Source organism: Heterocephalus glaber, unplaced genomic scaffold (genome assembly GCF_053883595.1).
Source record: "Heterocephalus glaber isolate CG9 unplaced genomic scaffold, H.glaber_assembly_v1.0 deba00001594, whole genome shotgun sequence".
Taxonomy (NCBI): Eukaryota; Metazoa; Chordata; class Mammalia; order Rodentia; family Bathyergidae; genus Heterocephalus; species Heterocephalus glaber.
In genome coordinates this window covers 14,557,715-14,576,157 of record NW_028258369.1, presented here as the reverse complement: position 1 = coordinate 14,576,157, position 18,443 = coordinate 14,557,715, and the positions used below count along the sequence as shown (strand labels likewise).

The window sequence follows — 18,443 nt, the reverse complement described above, 5'->3', positions numbered from 1 at the left end:
GTATTAGCCTCTGCACACACCTCCTTTGGTTATGTGGTATTCCAACACCCTCTGACTCTTCTGTCCCTTCTTTCACTTGTGATTATATCAAGTTCACCCAATGATCCAGGAAAATCTTCCTGTTTTGAAGTCAGTGATTAGCAACTTTAATATCCCTTTGCTATATAAGGTAACATAGTCATAGGTTCTAGGAATTAGGTTATAGTCATCTTTGTGGGGGGCATTATTCTGCTTTTCATACCATCTTTGTCATTTTTAGGGCTTAAAAGGATCTCTGAACTGCTGAGATGGAACCAGAGGGTGAAACATGGCAGCTTTATCTTTCCATGTTTCTCTTTCATTCTGGAGAGTCTGCTCCAGGACTTCCACAGTCTTTGGGCATAAACCTTGTGACTGCCTAGTCACTGGTCATTCCAACTCAGCCAGTTGACTTGCCATCAACCCCAACGAAGATGTATTCTCTTCTCCAAGGAACCCTGTCTTTGCATTAGCATTAGGTCAAATGGTGTTTGCCCAGGTTTAGTGCCAGTTATTAAATCATCGGCTAGGGATGATACTACAAACAGTAGTGATTAGGAGTAAATCATGTTCATGGAGGAGACTTAGAGGTGAAAGGTTGATGAAATATATGACAGATAATGTTATACATGCATTTTATTTCTCTCCCATTCTCTTTCCATAGTGGAGTGTTTTGGAGCAGAGAATAGTTTGAAGCAAAAAAAAAAAAAAAAAAAAAAATGGACTCCAGGAGAAAGAATGTGATTCCCCAGACTTATGGAGAAGTTGGGAGGGAGCAAGGGACACCAAATAAGAAATGTATCATCAGGAATTAGAAAGACTTGAATTAATGGTCAGTGTAATGGCCTTGTTGAAGTGCAGATTATCAGAATCTTGGATGTAAGCATCTGGAATTTGTAAAGCAACCACCTTTCTGAGCTAAATATCTTGACGTTGTTCCTATGAGACAGCTTGTTGCTAGGTTTCCTGAGGGGAGGCACAGGGTGGTCTAGCAGACCATCTGTTTCTCTTGAGATGACAAATTGATCAAATTTTCAGATGAAAGTGGAGTGGAAGTGATACCAAATTCAGAATCAGGATTTTAAAAGATTACAGTAAGCCAGATAGATAAAACCTAACCAGGTAACATTTATTTATGATTTCTTTCTCTTCTTTTCTTTTGCAAGTATGTCTAAACACTCCAACAACCTAAGTTCAGAGTGCGCAAGATGAGTTACCTGGGAAAAAACTCAAAGGTTTTCTAGGCCAGTTAATACATTAAAGTATGTATTAATCAGGGATTAATTTTAAGGACTTACAAGGATGAGTTTTTCCTTCAAAAAAAATAAAGAGCTAGAAAGAACAAAGACCTACTTAAGAACAAAGGAAAATCAATATGAAAATAGCTACTAGGGTTTCTTTTCTACATGGGGGATGGAACTCATGGTCTTGGACATGGTAGACAAGCCCTGTACCATGGAGCTACACCTCTCACCCCTGCTACTGTGGCTCTTAACAAGAGCCCAGAGGCTACCCAAGTAATAATAAACTAATAAATTTACTGACGATGCTTAGATTTATTTCCAACCTCCCATAACAAATGTATGCTACAATTTTAGTAATATGCCTCTTTCTAAATCAGCAAATTCAAAAGCCACTGGTATCAAACATTTAGTTTGATGTGCCGCTTGATTTTTTCCACTATTAAGAGCAGCCTTTATTAAGAATGCTCCTCTTTAGGTGCCTTGTATAATTCAATCAACGAACGGAGTGTGAGAGTGAAAAACGGAGTAGAAAAAGTACAATGTAGATACCAACTCAGAAACCATATTATTCGAGAGACAACTTCCCTACCACAAATTTTTTGGTTTCAAAATCCATCAAAATACTTATATAGTATTTTTCATCTTCAATATCATGAAAGTACCAGAGAGCAAGCCAATTACTTTCTAAAAAATTTATGAAAAAGTAAATCATAGAATTCCATTCAATTTTTAACTATGTATAATATTTATGAATCCACAAATTGCAAATGAAAAATATGAAAAAGGTAATAAAATTGATTTGTTTCCAACTGGGAATCTGCTCTTGCAAAATCTTATTCACCACATATTTTCCTAGGGGCCTGCATAGTTAGCATCATACTTACAGATTTTCAAATAAAGAATGTTGCCTAAGGCTTAAATTTTCACAAATGACTTTAATTTTGACAGTTTTAGCTGATCTCCAAGATCTAACTCTTAGCCAAACACAGAAAGAGATCTGCTTAAAGTGGCCTAGGAACATCTGCACAGCCTGTCCAGTTCTGATATCCACCATTTACACCAGCCTCATAACTTCAACTTAAGTCTTTTGCCCCACATGGTTCCTTCAGTATGCAAGCAGTAGTAGTAGGGGAAAAGGAGCTGATAATACAATCATGAATATTATAATTTCCAAGTGTTGAAAGAAAATTCATTTAAATGTTACAGCAGGCATAACTTTAATATTTGCAGTTTGAAAACTCAAGTATTCTGTGTAATGTAGTGTTTGAACTGAACTGATTATTTGCAATGTATTTAATATAATTCATATTTTTAAAACATATTTCTATGCCAGCAGAGAAGAAAATAGGAATACTTCTAAAATTCAGGGTAAAGATTAAATGATATACATGGAGAAGTTAACATCTTCATGAGCAACAAACAATATTGAAGTCAGCATGGAGCTATTAGATGATTCTAAAATAACTAGACAGAGTCTGAAACAGTCCTCAGGTAGGAAACATCAAATTTATCCTCTCTATTAATCTTAGGACTATTCATTTCAAATGTTTTTCCCTCCTAAACTGATTGCAGACCAGAATGTTAGTATTTGATAAGTTATAAAAATAAGCACATGCCAGGGATTTAGCTCAGTGGCATTGTGCCTGCCTTGCAAGTGCAAGGTCCTGAGTTCAAGCTCCGGTACCAAAAAAAAACCAATCATAGATGAGGGCAATAATCCTAATAAACATTTTTTGGAGTGCTGAATAATAAATCATCACCTCCTTTAGTTGAAAATATGCCTCAAAGATGTAAATGCATTTCAGGTTTTCCCAAATAAAACAATTTTCATCTGATGACAAAGATGAAAAGTCCCAAAGAAAAATATTGAAAATATTGTATCTTCTCACTTCACCATGAAAATGTATTCATTTAATACCAGAAAACATAAGAATGCATATTCTTTTACATTTTCCCCGTTTGCTTTCTATCCTTAAACCTGCAGTAGTAATTAGCATTATGGTCTAGAACACTGCTACAGTTTTAATCAATACGTGAACATCTCCATATTGTTATAATTATCATCAAGGATGAAAATGTTAGACTGCAGACCAAGCCTCACTCTGTGATCTCCCCACCCCTATGTATAATGTTCCAGTAAGTAGGCTAATGGCTAAAATAAGAATTACTTATATATTTTAGCCACGATGGCTATACTAAGGAGGGCTAATGTGAAGTCTCTAGCAAATCCAGTGTCTCTTTCAGGGCACCACTGATTCTGTGTCTTTTTTTAATACCTGCTTCCTACTCTTAAATTTCTTTAATTTTCCCCAAATTCTTACCCCTTCAGTGTGTATACCTCTCTTAAATAAGCCTAAAAAGGGTGGCCACAAAGAATGTTTCAGATGTTGCTTCCTCACTGGCCTGCTTTCTCCCTCAGTTATGAATTATGATCAGCATTTTCTCCTCTATTATTTTTGGTTTTTTTCTCTCAGAAGCTCTGCTCCTTTTCACTGCCATGCTCTACCAGGAGACACCCACTTTGAACTCCACTTTGTCATGACTACTCTGACCCAGTTTTGATCCCAAGAAATAACTGAAATTGTGTTTTAATTAAAATGGGGGGCCAATGAATTAAGAGAAAAAATTCTGGAAGATCATCCATTTGTGGATGTTGTGGTTTAGAGATTTTAAGAACTTGTCTAGATTTCCTTGATAAATATAAAACTAAAAGTAAATGTAAATATAAAACTAAAATAACCCTAACTGTGTGGCTAATATGGTATCTTCCAATATAAACTTAATCTTATTTTAAGGAAATGCTTTGAAATTCTTTAAAATATAAATACTAGAAATCTAACTGGCAGTAAAAGGGCCAAAAGTATAGAGAAAAGATTGCAGCTGTGCTAAAAAAGAGCCCTACTTTGTGTGAAAAAATGTGCAAAGTGGCCAGGTCTGACTCAGGACAGATGGGACAATAATAGCTTAAATCAAATTCTTCTACTGCAAGATTATCCATTTCATTAGGGATTTGAACTCAGAGAAAGCTGTGCATTTTTGCTCATTCTTATTCTCAAAATAATAATATCCTTTCTTTGAGCCTATTTTATTTAAAGTTCTCCATAGCTAAGAATGCTATAAGCTATAATACCCAGCAGAGTCTTTTGTATGGTGCAAAGAAATGGCAAAGTAGATTATTTTTTATGATGCAACCCCGATGATCTCCCCTTTTCTGTTTCATTTTGTTTAAATTGTAGCAGGATAAGGGGAAAAAAAACTATTGAATTTCTCTGTCGCCCTTAGTCTGTGACCCATGTTAAATTAGTTTTTCCTCAGTGAAAAATATTTCCATGACACATATTTTTAACACATTTTACATAATGAAGCATGAATATCTATTCATAAAACTTGAAAAAAAACCCCTGACATTATAGCATTAATTGTTTGAGCATCCTGTGTATAAACAATAGAATTATTTCTAATATTTCATTGAATAGACCATTTTTCTTGTGAAGAACTCATTAGGAGTCAGCACAATGTACACATACAGGAAAGATTAATCCATGCCTATCTTTGTTATGGTAACAGTTTACATTTCTCCCAAGAAATTCAAACCCATTGTATCCATCCTAAAACTCTCTTGTGATGATGTTAGATAATGTTATTCTCCTTTAGTGATCAAAATGATGGTGTTTGGGAAAGCTCTTTGTAAGCTAGAAAGTATTATCATATATAAATTAGTGTCGTTGTTAGCTTATTTATACCTAAGGTCAACATGGGACACCTGGAGGCTGTTCTAGTTTGGCTCCTCCAAAGTAAATTCTGAGACCAGGATTTGGACACTGAATTAACTAGGAAGTGACCCCAGGAAGCCTAAGGGAGAGAGTAGGGGATGTTAGGTGAGGAAGCCACCAAACAGGATGAGCAGTGGAACAAATATGTCTGTGGGCAAATAAAGCTCATGAGAACCAAGCAGCTTCCAGATTGTCCAACTGAGCAAGAGGAAGGTGAGGTTTCTAGTCACTGGTATCTGTCCTTCATCAGTTAAAGGTTGCCCCTGGGGAGAATAAATCCCTGGCACTTCCTGGATGCCCTATGCACAGGCTGAAGCAGCTTTGAAGGTGCCTGAGAAAGGCCTTGGCAGAGTTGCAGAAAGACACTGGTGGTTGGTTGCTTGAGGTGAGGAGACATCTGCATGTGTAGGGCTGTTGACTGCAGGAGCTGCAGATGAACGAACCCCCCAGCTGGGTCAAGGGCATCTGGGGCAGGGCATTTGCCTTGTGTGCTAAGAAATCAGTCCTCACAGACAGGCTCATTGGCAAAGCCAAGAGCAGGCTTCTGGGATCTGATGTGGCTGTCTTTCTTGGCCAAGGCCTATCATAAACACTTTGCACAGATTAAGCACCCTAGGTGAAATTACCCTGAGTTTCCTTTAATACTGTGTATTGGTGCCTGTGTTAGCTATTTTACGTGTTGATGCTGAAGTACTGTCTAGCCTCTGCTGTTTCATGAAAATTATTGCTATGATCTGAGAGGTAGCACATTCTAGTAAAATTTGTTCTAAGCCTGTTTCATTAGAAACAGCCAAGCCAGGTGCAGTGATGCCTGTAATCCCAGCTACTCAGGAGGCTGAGGCAAGTGTATCAAAAGTTCAAGGCCAGCCTTAGCAAGTTAGTGAGACTGTATATCAAAATTTAAGAAGCAGTTGGGCATGTTGCTTGGTGGTAGAACACTTTGCTTAGTATGCCTGAGGCCCTGGATTTGATTCCCAGTGCGTCATAAAGGGAGGGAGGAGAGGGAAGGGAGGGGGGGAGAGAAGAAAGAAAAACTCTGAAGGGCTTTGAAGGAAAATATTAGGGCTCTGGCTCCACACATTTAAGGGCCGGGGATTTAGCTCATTTAAATTAGGAGCTCAGTGGTTTCGCCGCCTGCTGCGCAAGCGCAAGGACCCAAGTTCGATCCCCTGTACCAAAAATATAAATAAATAAATAAATAAATAAATAAATAAGGATCTCTAGGTTCCTTCAAGGCCATGGTCTTATATGTGCATGTGTGCATATGTGTGTGTGTGCACATGTGTATGTGTATGTGAACTCTCCAGATGATTCTTATATGCAGCTAAAATTGAAACCCCTAGGTAATAAATGAAGAGAGCATAACTTTGGAAAAAGTTTGAAATCAGACAGCTTTGGTTATAGATATCTGTGGTTCCACCCAGCAGCTATGTAAATTTCTATGAGTAGCACTCTCTCTGGCGCCTGACTTACTCATCAGTAAAACAGAGATACCATATCTATATTACAGACTTCTCTGAAAATTAAATGGATGAAAAAAGAAGTCTGCTCTTGTGCCACACATACAGTTGGTGCCTAATAAATGTCAGTTCTCACCCTTCCAGCACTGGCCAACTTGCTCTGAAAAGTCCTTCTGTGTCCCCATGTACTGCAAAAGGAAAATTAAGTTTTCATATGTAAGTAGGTAGAGAGGGTGGGATTGCAAGAACGAATGGAGGAGGACAGGATAGGCTTGATATACTGTCAGCAGTTAGTGGAAACGAATATAACAAGAGAACAAACAAGGGCGGAAAGTGGAAACAGGAAAATCACCAACTGGCTAAAATACAAGTGTGCAAAGGCTTCTTGTGGTGTGGACTTAAGATGGCCTGAGAGCTAGTCCCTGCTAAGGGTAAGTGGAAACTGTAAGGTCGGGCCTTACCCTCATGGCATATCTGTAAGGAGTTTAAGTTCCACTTGGAAGTACTTTCAAGTGTGGGTAAAATATTTACCAGGGATCCTTTACAGCACAGCAGGTTAGGCTAAGTACCCTTCTTTGGATTTGTTGGGTTACCTTTCAATTAGCATTCAATATTATACTCAAAGTCAAAGTCACTGTTTATGATTGACTAGAGAACTGTGGATTTCTTTTGACCAGATTGTGTACAGTCATCAGCAATATCCAGTATATAATAGGTTCAACAATTACCCAACAGACTGAACCAAAACAGGAACTGAGTCATGGTGGTACATCTTGAGATTGTCTCTGCCAAATGCCAGCCTTACTGCTTTCTTCTTGGTTTCATAAATACTAAGTTTGTACAATTAGAAAATAGTTCAGTGTCAGAGTACAGAGAATTCTACACCCATTCTTTCTTAAAGAATGCCAGTCCTCCCATTAGAGTGGCTTTTATAAAAGGGACAAGAGATAAGAAGTATTGATGAGGGTGCAGACTCGTTCAGTCACTGTGGAAAACAGTATGGAGTTCCTAAGAAATTAAACATAGGACTATGACTTGATCCAGCAATCCCTCCTTTGGGCATATACTGAAGGAAAATGAAATCAGTCCCTTATAGAGATACCTGCCCTATATTCATTGCAGCATTATTCACAATAGCCAAGAAATAGATACAACTGAGTGTCCATTGATGGGTAAATGTATAAAGGAACTGGAATTTTATTCAGCCTTAAACAAGAGATCTTTCCATTTGCAACAGCATGGGTAAAACTGGGAACATTTTGGAAGTGAAATAAGCCAGATACAAAGGGGGAAAAGAGTGCATGATGTCACTTATATGTGAAATCTAAGAAAAACTTTGAATACATAGAAACAGAGAGTAGAAGGGTGGCTGTCAAGGGCAAGAGAAATGGGAAGATGTAGACTAAAGGGTAAAAAATTGCAGTTATGTAGGTTGAGTAAATCTAGACAGCTAATGCATAATATGTGGACTATAGCTAATAATATTTTGTACTGGAAATGTTTTGAGAGAGTAGATTTTAGGTACTCTTGCCACAAAAGAGAAAGAAAGGAAGAAAGCAGAAAAAAGGAAGGAAATGATGTAATTGATACGTGATAATTTACTTGACTATAGGAATCCCTTTACTTCAATATACATGTTGTAGGGCCAGGGATTTAGCTCAGTGATTTCGCTGCCTGCTGTGCAAGCGCAAGGACCCGAGTTCAATCCCCAGTACCAAAAAAAAAAAAAAATATATATATATATATATACACAAATGTTGTATAATTTAGATATATGCAATACAAAATAAATTTTAAACCAGGTGTGGTGCCACATGCCTGCAATCCCAGCTACTTGGAGGCTGAGACAGGAGGATGGCAAGTTCAAGGCCAGTCTGAGGAACTTAACAAGACTCTGTTTCAGAATTTCCCTGGTGCTTGCTTGCATGCACAAGCCCCTGAGTTCAATACCCACCCCCACAAAATACATACATACATACATACATACATATGTTAGAAACAAAGAAATGCTAGTCTTAAAAGGGTGACCATATTGCGTAGGAAAGTAGAGGAAAGAGTCACACATAAATGGAGGTAGAGTCTCTACTGCTGGACTTTTATCAGTTATGTGAGCCAATTCAATTTGAGTTGTTTTTTCCCCTGTACCTTGTAACACAAAGTTTCCAATGGATAGAGTTGTATTATATATAGTTGTATTTTGCACAAAGCTCTGGGGAGTGGATTGTTTTTAGTTGGATGATGATTAAATCTTCAGTCACTGTATTAGCTGGAACTTCTCAAAGCAGATGACAAAGCAAGGAAGGACATTAAGTAAAAAAAGGATTTATTGGAAGGCTTTTGGGATAACTCATCACACAGCTGTCTCAGCAGGACAGTGATGAGACTGGTGGAAAGATGCCCATAGACACAATTAGAGGAATATGTTTCCTTTGGTAGCAAAAGATACAGAAATGTACCTGCAGCCAACAGCCCCACAAGGCAGGAGATGATGCAGCTTGCATCCTAGATTCCTCAGAAGTCTCTTGATTCGTCACAGACCCTTGGAGGATGGTGAGCACAGAGTAAGAATTGTGCTGTGTGGGAGAAGTTCTCACTCTTTATTCTCCTAGGACCTTCTATTCTCTTAGCTCCTTTCCATCATACCAGAGACCCTGGCTACCTGCTTGGCTGCTCACCAGACATAAGAAAGGGACATAAAAAGAACCCTAGCATATGTCACGTGTTTGCCAGGAGACTGATGATATTGAAGGTTAATTAATCATCTGCCTGAGGTCCACTGCACACTCCTAGAACAGAGGGTGAGATCAACACATTGAGCTTTAGAGAAGCAGGAAACAGGTTACCCTGGGAACCTCAGGGACAAGACATGAATTCTTTTGTCCTCAGGACTCTGCCTCCCTCCCATCTCTATTTCTCTTTGCAGGTTTCAGCCAGGTTGTTGAAGCCTTGCTTAACATAAAGGTCAAGGCTGGCTCACATTTTCCCAGCCTAGACACAAGAAAAGAGTTTCCTTGCCCTAGGGCTGATTTGAAAATGTCCAGGGCAGACCTGTGACAGAGCAGGCCTGGGTCACTTAGCCTTCCTTGTGAACTGAGCTGGGGTGGGGCTCAGGGGAGGATGTTATGATCAGCTGCCACTAACACCACACATGGAAAATAACTAGATCCTTCTATAATGGTAAGTAGTAAAATCCTTCAAAATCCAAATAACCTTCACTACTGACACCAATGGCCCTGTTCGAGAAGAGATTCCATCCCTGAGAGCCTCATTTCTCAAAGAAAGGTAGCAGAAAGAGTTGTTTTTCTAATTATGTTCATGACAAATATTGCTCTGCTCCTTACTCTTCAAGAAGACACTTAAGAACAGAAGGTGACTGTATGGTTCCATTCTTATGCAATGCGCAGAAAAGGCAAATTCATGGAGACAGAAAGTAGATTAGTGGTTGCCAGGGGCTGGGGAGCTGGGCAACTGGTGTGTGTGTGTATATGTGTGTATGGGGTGATAGCTAAAGGGTTTAAATACATTGGTCCATTTTCCATTGTTGTTACAAAGTCTCTGAAGCTGGGAAATGTATAAAGAAAGGAGGTTTATTTAGCTCACTATTTTACAGGCTGAAAGCCCCAGATTGGGTGGCCCCATTTGTTCAAGCTCTGGTGAGGGCCTTGTGGCAGATGGCATCATGGCAGGAGTATGTCTGAGAGGGATGACATGGTGAGACAGAAAGTTAGAGAGCCAGGCTTGCCTTTTTATAACAACTCACTCTTGTAGGAACTAACGAGCTTCCCAAAAGAACCTCATTCTATTCAGAGGGTAGCACTTCCAATGACCTGGTCATCTGCCAGGTTTCACCTCTCAAACATTCCACCACCTCACTACCTCTGACACATGAATCCTTGGGGGTCAAATCATATTCTAACCATAGCAATAGAATTTCTTCTTCTTTTTTTTTTTTTTGGTACCGGGGATCAAACTCGGGACCTTGCGCTTGCGAGGCAGGCGCCGGAACCACTGAGCTAAATCCCCGGCCCTAGAATTTCCTCTTGAGGGGACGAAAACATCCTAAAATTGTGGTGATGGTTGCTGTCTCAGTCCATTTCAGTTGCTATAACTGAATACCCCAGGCAGAGTTATTTATAAAGAACAGAAATTGATTTTCTCACAGTTCTGGAGACTGAGAAGTCCAAGATCAAGATGACAGCAGGTTTGGTTGTTTAATAAGAGCTGCATTCTCCAGGGGGAAAGACCTTTGCATTGTAGAGACAAAAGGGCAAGAGATCCCAAATGCTGTGTGAAGCCTCTTTCAAAAGGACCTTACTCCCATTCATAATGGAGGAGCACATAGGGCTTAATCACTTCTTAGAGGTCCCATATCTTCATCCTATCACATTGACAATTAAATTGGGGTTTTTTTTGGTTTCTTTTGGTTGTTTTTTGTTTGTTTGTTTATTTGTTTGTTTGAGACAGGGTTTGACTTTGCAGTTCAGGCTGCCCTTGAACTCACTGCATAGCCCAGGCTGGCCTCAAACTCAAGGCAATCCACCTGCCTCAGCCTCCCAAGTGCTGAGATTACAAATGTGCCCCACCACACTAGGCACCATTAAGTTCTAAGACTTGAATTCTAGAGGGAACACATTCAAACCATAGCAGTTACATAAGTTTGTGGATATCCGAAAAAGCATTGAATTGTGCATTTTAAGTGGATAGATTGTGTGGTCTTAAAATTATAACTCCATAAAGCTGTTAAATTAAAAAAATGAACTGAGAGCTCAATGGTTTTCTTGAAAATAAGTTTAGAAACTTGCAAAAGAAGAAACACAGGTGAACATTTTTCAGCAAGGCAGACACACAACTGAAGACAATGGGTGGGGACGAGATCATTTTCTAACTCAGAGCTCTTCCAAGTATGAGCCCTCCCTGGCAGCTGCATGTTCTGGGAGCTCATTGGAAATGCACGTTCTTGCTTCTTACCCCAACATTCAAAATCGGGACCTCTGGGGAATCATGGAAACTTAGGAAGCACTAATTTGAATTATTGCTGCTTTTAGTAAGCAATAATTCCTTCCCTAACAATGTACAAGATGCTGATGATAGTGCAGGTCAAACAAGTTCTAAAAGCAGCAATAACTGATTTTTCAAGAAAATGTTACTTGGACGAAGGAACCTTAATTCTGTTCTCTGCAGATAGTGATACCAACATAGCCAGGCTCATTAAAAACCAATGGTAACTTGCAGGGAAAGTAGTTTATTTGCTGGAAGCTGCAGAAGCAGTTAACCAGACGGATGTGCCTTGAAGCCGCAAGTATTTCCTACATGACCTGCTGGAAAGATACCTCTAGCATTTTTCTTCAGTGAAGAAGCTGAAATTGGTGTGAATGCAATGAAAGCTGAGATGCAGGTGCAAATTCAGAGATAGGTTTGTCATCTTGAAAGCCAATTACTTGCTCCAATGCATGCCACATTTCCAGATCCAAGGCTTGAGGACAAATTTAATCTCCTGTGGTCATGTGAGGCATCATAAGTGAAGTACACTTATTAGAAATAAAAAGGAAGAGCAAGTAAAACAATCTTTAGGCTGCTCCTAAAAATATTCAGAAATTTTCTTCCGTAAGCTGTGCAGAAAGCTCGTTTGGTAAGACTGCTTCAGTGAGATTACACTGTCACCTTTGGCTCCAGAAGACCTTAATAAGTTACTATTAGGAGTCCATGGAAAAATCGCCAGCAGAACTCTGTACTGGCCAAAAACATCATGTACTTTCTCTGACTCCAACTGAAAGTGAATGTGGGGCTGGGGATGTAGCTTATCCCTAAAGCACTCTCCTATCATACATAAGACCTCAGGTGTGATTGCTAGCACCTAGGTGCGTGTGTGTGCGTGTGTGTGTGTGAATGCCCGTTTGGTACAAGATGGCAAATGTGTGGTACAGTGGGTGAAAGAGTACAAAACAGTTATGGACTGTGTCACCACGTTGTAATTGGACCTCCTGGGTTTATTCCTACTGTCTAACTGAAACTGTGTACCTTTTGACCATCACCTCCCCAACCAAGACCCCACCTGGGCCCTGGCTCCTGGTAATCACTCTACTCTGCTTCTATGAGTTCAACTTTTTAAGATTCTGTATATAAGTGAGATCATGTAGTAATTGTCTTTCTTTTCTGGCTTAACTCACTTAATGTAATATCCTCCAGGTTTATTCGCTTTGTTACAAATGACAGGATTTCTTTTACTTTTAAGGCTGAATAATGCTCCATTGTGTGTCTATATAATATTATTTCTTTATCTATTCATCTTTTGATGGGCACTCAGTTTGATTCCTAATCTTGGCTATTGTGAATAATGCTGAAATGAAGAAAGTCGTTTTATTTTATCTTTACAGTACCCCGTGCGGGAGAGGAAGGAGCAGCAAGAGAAACTCTGATATTCTGCTGGCAAGGATGTGAAGTGGTAAGCAGGCCCATTTGGAAAACAGTTTTCTATTATCTAAAACAGTGATGAAGCACACAGCTTATGGCTTTACTTTTATACGCTAAATAATTGAAACTCTGCTCTCTGTGCACTAGGAGACAAAAAAAAAAAAGGCCACTGCAGCATTATTCAAAATAGCTCATTGATAGAATAAAGAGATAAATCCATGGTGATATAGTAGCAGAATGGAATACCCTCGAACAGTGATCACGCTGGAACTAGAATTTCACCCATCAACATGACTGAATCTCACAAGTGTATTATTGAAGCAAAACACAGAATATTGAATATAGAATATGAAAATATAGAACATATACGTATATATATATAAAACATTCAAATGCAAGCAACTCTAAACAAATACTCTTTAGGAATGCATATACAGTAGATGTTCTAAAACTGCTAAAAATAAATAATAATAAAAAAGAATAATTAACAAAATTCAAGGTAGTGTTACTGCTGAGGAGGAATGAGATGCAATGAGAACCCTACAAATACTGGCACCATAAGCTGGGTGTGGTGGTGCAGGCCTACAGTCCCAGCAGGAGGCTGAGGCAGGAGGATTGCAAGTTCAAGGCCAGCCTGAAGTACATAGGAAGACCCTGTTACAAATCCTTCCCACCCTCCTTCCAAATGGTAACATATTATTTCTTGAACTGAGTGGTGGACACAGATATTTGTTTTATTATTCTGTAAACCTTATATAAGTAATGAAGTCTTTTAAACAAATGCAGTAGTTCATGATGAATGTTTTTGTTTTATAAACATTATTTTAAATTTAATTTTGTTTTATTTGTACTGATTTTTTTCTTTTTTGGTACTGAGGATCAATCTCAGGACCTTGCGCTTGCGAGGCAGGTGACGGAACCACTGAGCTAAATCCCTGGCCCCGATACATCCCTTTAAAATTTCTCTAATCATAGCAAAGTGAGCTTTTCTATTTAGCAACTCTAACACATTTTTTTCTCATAATTGTGCTTTTAAAAATTTATCAACTAACAAAGATAATATATATTCAAGGTGTGTTTGGTTGTAATGGGTGGTAGAGACAGTCAAAAAGCTAAGGGGGACATTAGTGCTGCCAGAATTTCCAGAGCGGAGCTCTTCAGGAAGAGGTCAGGCTTCAGTCAGGCCTTTGAAAGGAGGAACCACCTAAGTTTTCAAAGCTGAAATGGGTGTTGGTGTTCATCTGCCCCACCACTTCCTGTTTCAGATGAAGAAATAGAGATAGAGGGAAGTACCTTTGTCAACAGTGGTACATAATGATAATAATAAAAGCTTATTCTAGTTTTTACATTAGTCAGACCAATTGCATGGTGGAAAATTTGAGTGAAAAATTAAAAAGGGAAGAGCATTTTAAGAAGTGAGCCCATGCCCCTTGTTTCTCTTGCTGGGTCTTCGCCGGCCTCTCTGCTCATTGTATGCTCTTGGCCCTGAGCTGGTTACAAGTCGGTCCTTTCCTCTTCCCCTCTGGACCCTGCTGTCTGAGACAGCGCAGGTCCAGCAGAAGGCACTGGGTCTCAGTGTCAGGCTCCTAGCCCCACATATCCAGAGAATACTAAGGGCTGGAAGCCATGTGTGCTTTATTTCATTTTAAAGAGCTGTCTCCCTTCACCATCTCCACTTAATAAGCAGTGACCATGTAAGAGAATTCTAATTCCCTCTCCCACCCTCAAACTCCATTGTATTTTTGAATACAAGAGGAAATGGAGATTCAGAAGTTAATTTGCCCAGAGTCACATCTTCACAAATGGTAGGTTCCAACTCAGAGCTGCCTGGCTCCCAAGTATACACTGTTTTCACTGTACCCCAACTGACCACAAACTAACTATGTTGTCTTTGACATTCTATCTGTTTAATCCGGTTTTCCTCTGTCATGGATTAGCAATTTATTTATAATAACTTTTTATGGTATTAGTGCTTCACTGAAAGTAAAGCTGCTAGCTAGATTAAGCACTAAGCAGTATTTGGGGCATGTTTATATTAACATATTGTGTCACTTATCTAAAATTTAAATTTAACTGGATATCCTCTATTTTTATTTATTTGTTTTTGTACCGGGGATCAAACTCTGGACCTTGCACTTTCGAGGCAGGCAGCAGAACCACTGAGCTAAATCCCTGGCTCTATCCTCTATTTTTAATTTGTTAAATCTGGTAACCCTAACCAAAAGCCTTTGAGAAAATATTTTATTATTTCTAGTGAGTCTATCTCCCTCATAAGAAAAGAGAAACACATGGGATATGTTGCTACTGAGGAAAGACCTTAAGGAAATCTTTTCAGATCTTACCCGGGGGTTAGGAATTTGATCCCCATAGGACCCGGGATTTAGCTCAGTAGAGCTGCACCTGCCTGCCTCGCAAGCACAGGGTCCTGAGTTTGATCCCTGGTACTGGGAAAAAAAAAAAAAAAGAATTTGCTCCTCAAAGAGACAGTGGGCAATGTGCAGAGGCATCTTTGGTTGTCCTAACTGGAGGGGGTTTTGCTACTGTTGCATGGAGGGTAGAGGCCAGGGGTGTGGTTAAACACCCTACAATACACAGGACAGCCTCCAGACGATTATGGGATCCAAATGCCAATAGCAGTAAGGTTAAGAAAACTGGCCTTAGAAATCACTCATCAACCAGTAAAGAGAATTTGAATTTCAGTTTGCCTTAAAAATCACTTAGTATAAAAGATACATTTATACTAAGATGATATAAATCCAGAACTTTTTTTTAAGATGAGATCTTGCTATGTTCCCTTGAATTTACTATCCTCCTGCCTCAGCCTCCCAGGTAGCTAGAACTACAGGTGTGTGCCACTGCATCCCACCAAAAGCATTTTATATATATTTGCCATCTTTCTTTTTTAATTCTTTTAATGCTACTAATGTATTTTCACATAGAGCTGGGCTTTCTATTTCCTAGAAAAATAATGACAATGCTGGCATTTATCTGAATTAGTTAACTGATTTATTTATCTGAACCATTTAGCTCACAGTTATAGATGCTGGTGGCAGCAGGAGTAGACTCAATTTTAAAAAATGCTTTAGCAGCATGTATTGCAATAGACTATTGAGACTAGATTTGTACCTTTAATCATGTTAATTGAGTGATGTTCTTTACCTGTACAAGGGGCAGAGTGAGAAATAAGAGACTCTTGGGAAGCCGTGTAGATATTAGGTTGAACTCTCTGGCAGTCAGCACTGGTCGGCTACTGGCACTTGCACGTGTGAGCTGGTGTGCGTGGCGCACCGCTTCACATCATGGAGATGCACCATAACTCAGGCTGCAGATCCAATTCCAGAAGCTTTGTCTCTCCCAAGAGTTGCTGGAGCTTTTGGGGTGGACCTTTCACTGAGCGGTTGGAGGAACTGTTTTAATTACTCATGAATCTTGGGAAATCTCCCTTTCAGCTATTTGCTGTGCCAGCCTTTTTCTCTTCCATCTGCCCCTGTGCGTGTCCCTGAAGTTGGCCGTATGGAACTTACACTCTCAAGTGCACAAAATGTGCCCAAGCCTTAATAGCGTGTAAATCAACCAATAAAAGGGAATTCCAATTTAACTCTGTAGCCCTTACAAATTTGTATCCAGATTTATCTTCAGGTCCTGATGTAAAAAAATGAACAGTACATTTAAGTTTATTTTTTTTGTCAAGAGTCCCCAGAGTTAGGGGGCACTAGAGAAATGCCAACTGCTCCTTGTTCAACATCCTTACAAATAAATCCTTAGAAATAAATAGTAACTCCATTTTGGTGTGTTAGATTTACAGAAAGAAATTTCTTTGTATTAAAAAAAGACTAAAGACAACATATACTTAAATGATTTGAATTTTATAGCTGATACCCTACTAATATTTTTAGTTTAGCACCATCTGTTTATCTGAAATTAAATTTCTAGCAAATGGTCATGCCAGGAGATGCTGTTTTTATTTTTATGTGCCGCTGAAACACAGAATAATAAAACTCTGCTTGAGTTGAAGAAATATGTTCGTAAAAGGTTTCTTTTTTAATCCGAGTTGGCTGAGAAAATGACTTTTTAATCTAGTGGCAGCTGCTTTCATTTGGCTGGTTTTCAGTCTAAATAGTTTATGTTGGAGACAGATCATTTGTTTTATATTTGGATGCAGTATAACAAACAGTGCCTTTTGAGCTATGAGGAAGACCCAGATATCACAAACATTTTCTTCTCCTTATTAGTCTACCTTGCTAATTATTTCTTGTTTCTTTGACTGACAAAAGTAACCTGCAGTAGATCTTTAAATGTAAAGTACTATGGCAAATTACATGCCACCCAGTTGCTGTTTTTATTCCACTCTAAGAAAGTCACATTGTACACATTAATTGACATTTGTTTACAGGAGGGGGGAAAACAATAGCTTTTTGAAAATGTGACTCAGTGGAAACACTTCTCGTCACACTATTCTATGCAAATAGAATACTGTACTCCTTTTGGGGACTATGGGTGATTCAATGGGAGCCTAGGATTCTTCCCAACAGAGTGTTAATTAAAGAGAGCCACCTCTTGGCACCACTTTCACTCCAGCAGCACTTCAAACTCCTCCAGCCGCCTCTTTAATCAACAATAAGTGTTGGATGTCTACTTTTAGTGCGAGGCACTGAAGCTACCACCCAAATTTGAAAGGCAGTGGCAAGGGCAGGGTTTTATTGCCTTCAAAGTCAAGGCACCCACACCTACATTAGAGATGCTGTTAATATCTGCTGCAGACGTAGAGTAATGGAAACTAGCCATGTGAAGAGTGAATTTCATAGAAGAGAGATTTTGCCTTCCTGTCTTTGCGCCCCAGCACTTAAGCACACAGGTTTCATGTTTATCTAATAAGACTATGTTCTTTACTAGACAGTATTAAAGTAATTTCTTAATATTGAAAAACACCAGGGCATTACTTTGAAATGTAGAGGCTGGTCTTCAATAGTAAATTGCACTCAAAAGTTCTTTGGGAGCTGTGGCTGTAGCTCAGTAATAGAGCATGTGGCTTGCAAATGCTAGCTAGGCCCTGGATTCATCCCCAGCACTGCAAAGAGAAAAATTTTTTCTCAAAAAAGTGGATTTGTGACAGGGACCTCGGGGCTGGACCTGCAGATGCCCAGTGGACAACTAAAAGCAGGAGAAAGCTTGACATCTCTGCCTTCATTTTTTTGTCTCCTTTATTACCTTTAAACTTTGCATCAGATCATTTCTAGGCTCTGCACATTGGCATGTTAATCTCTCAAGGGATGTCTGTAATACAAGGTTTAGTAGCCCTCAGTTTACCTAGCTTATCTCTTCCCCCTTCAAGTCTGGGGACACCAAGATGAGAGTAACTAAATTAATTTCCAGAATTTGCAGGGACACATTCAGTTGTCAGCTTTTTCAGTGTCCATTTCCAGACCCCATGGAGCAATGCCTAAAGTCTCCAGTCGTTGTCCCAAACCTGCAGTCGTCCTGGACTCCAAGAAAAGCAGAGCCTCAAAGACCACCCCATGATGAAATCACCCCTCAAG

At 39.3% G+C, this 18,443-nt stretch overlaps 1 protein-coding gene across 1 annotated transcript in view; it reads left to right on the top strand.

Moving 5' to 3' along the window:
* LOC110345961 (uncharacterized) overlaps positions 1–18,443 on the top strand; it is a 147,658-nt gene that overhangs the window by 26,138 nt on the left and 103,077 nt on the right. Inside the window, exon 4 of the mRNA XM_087193772.1 lies at positions 12,870–12,937. Within this exon, the coding sequence (XP_087049898.1) occupies positions 12,870–12,937 (68 nt within the window). The remainder of the gene's footprint in view (positions 1–12,869; positions 12,938–18,443) is intronic.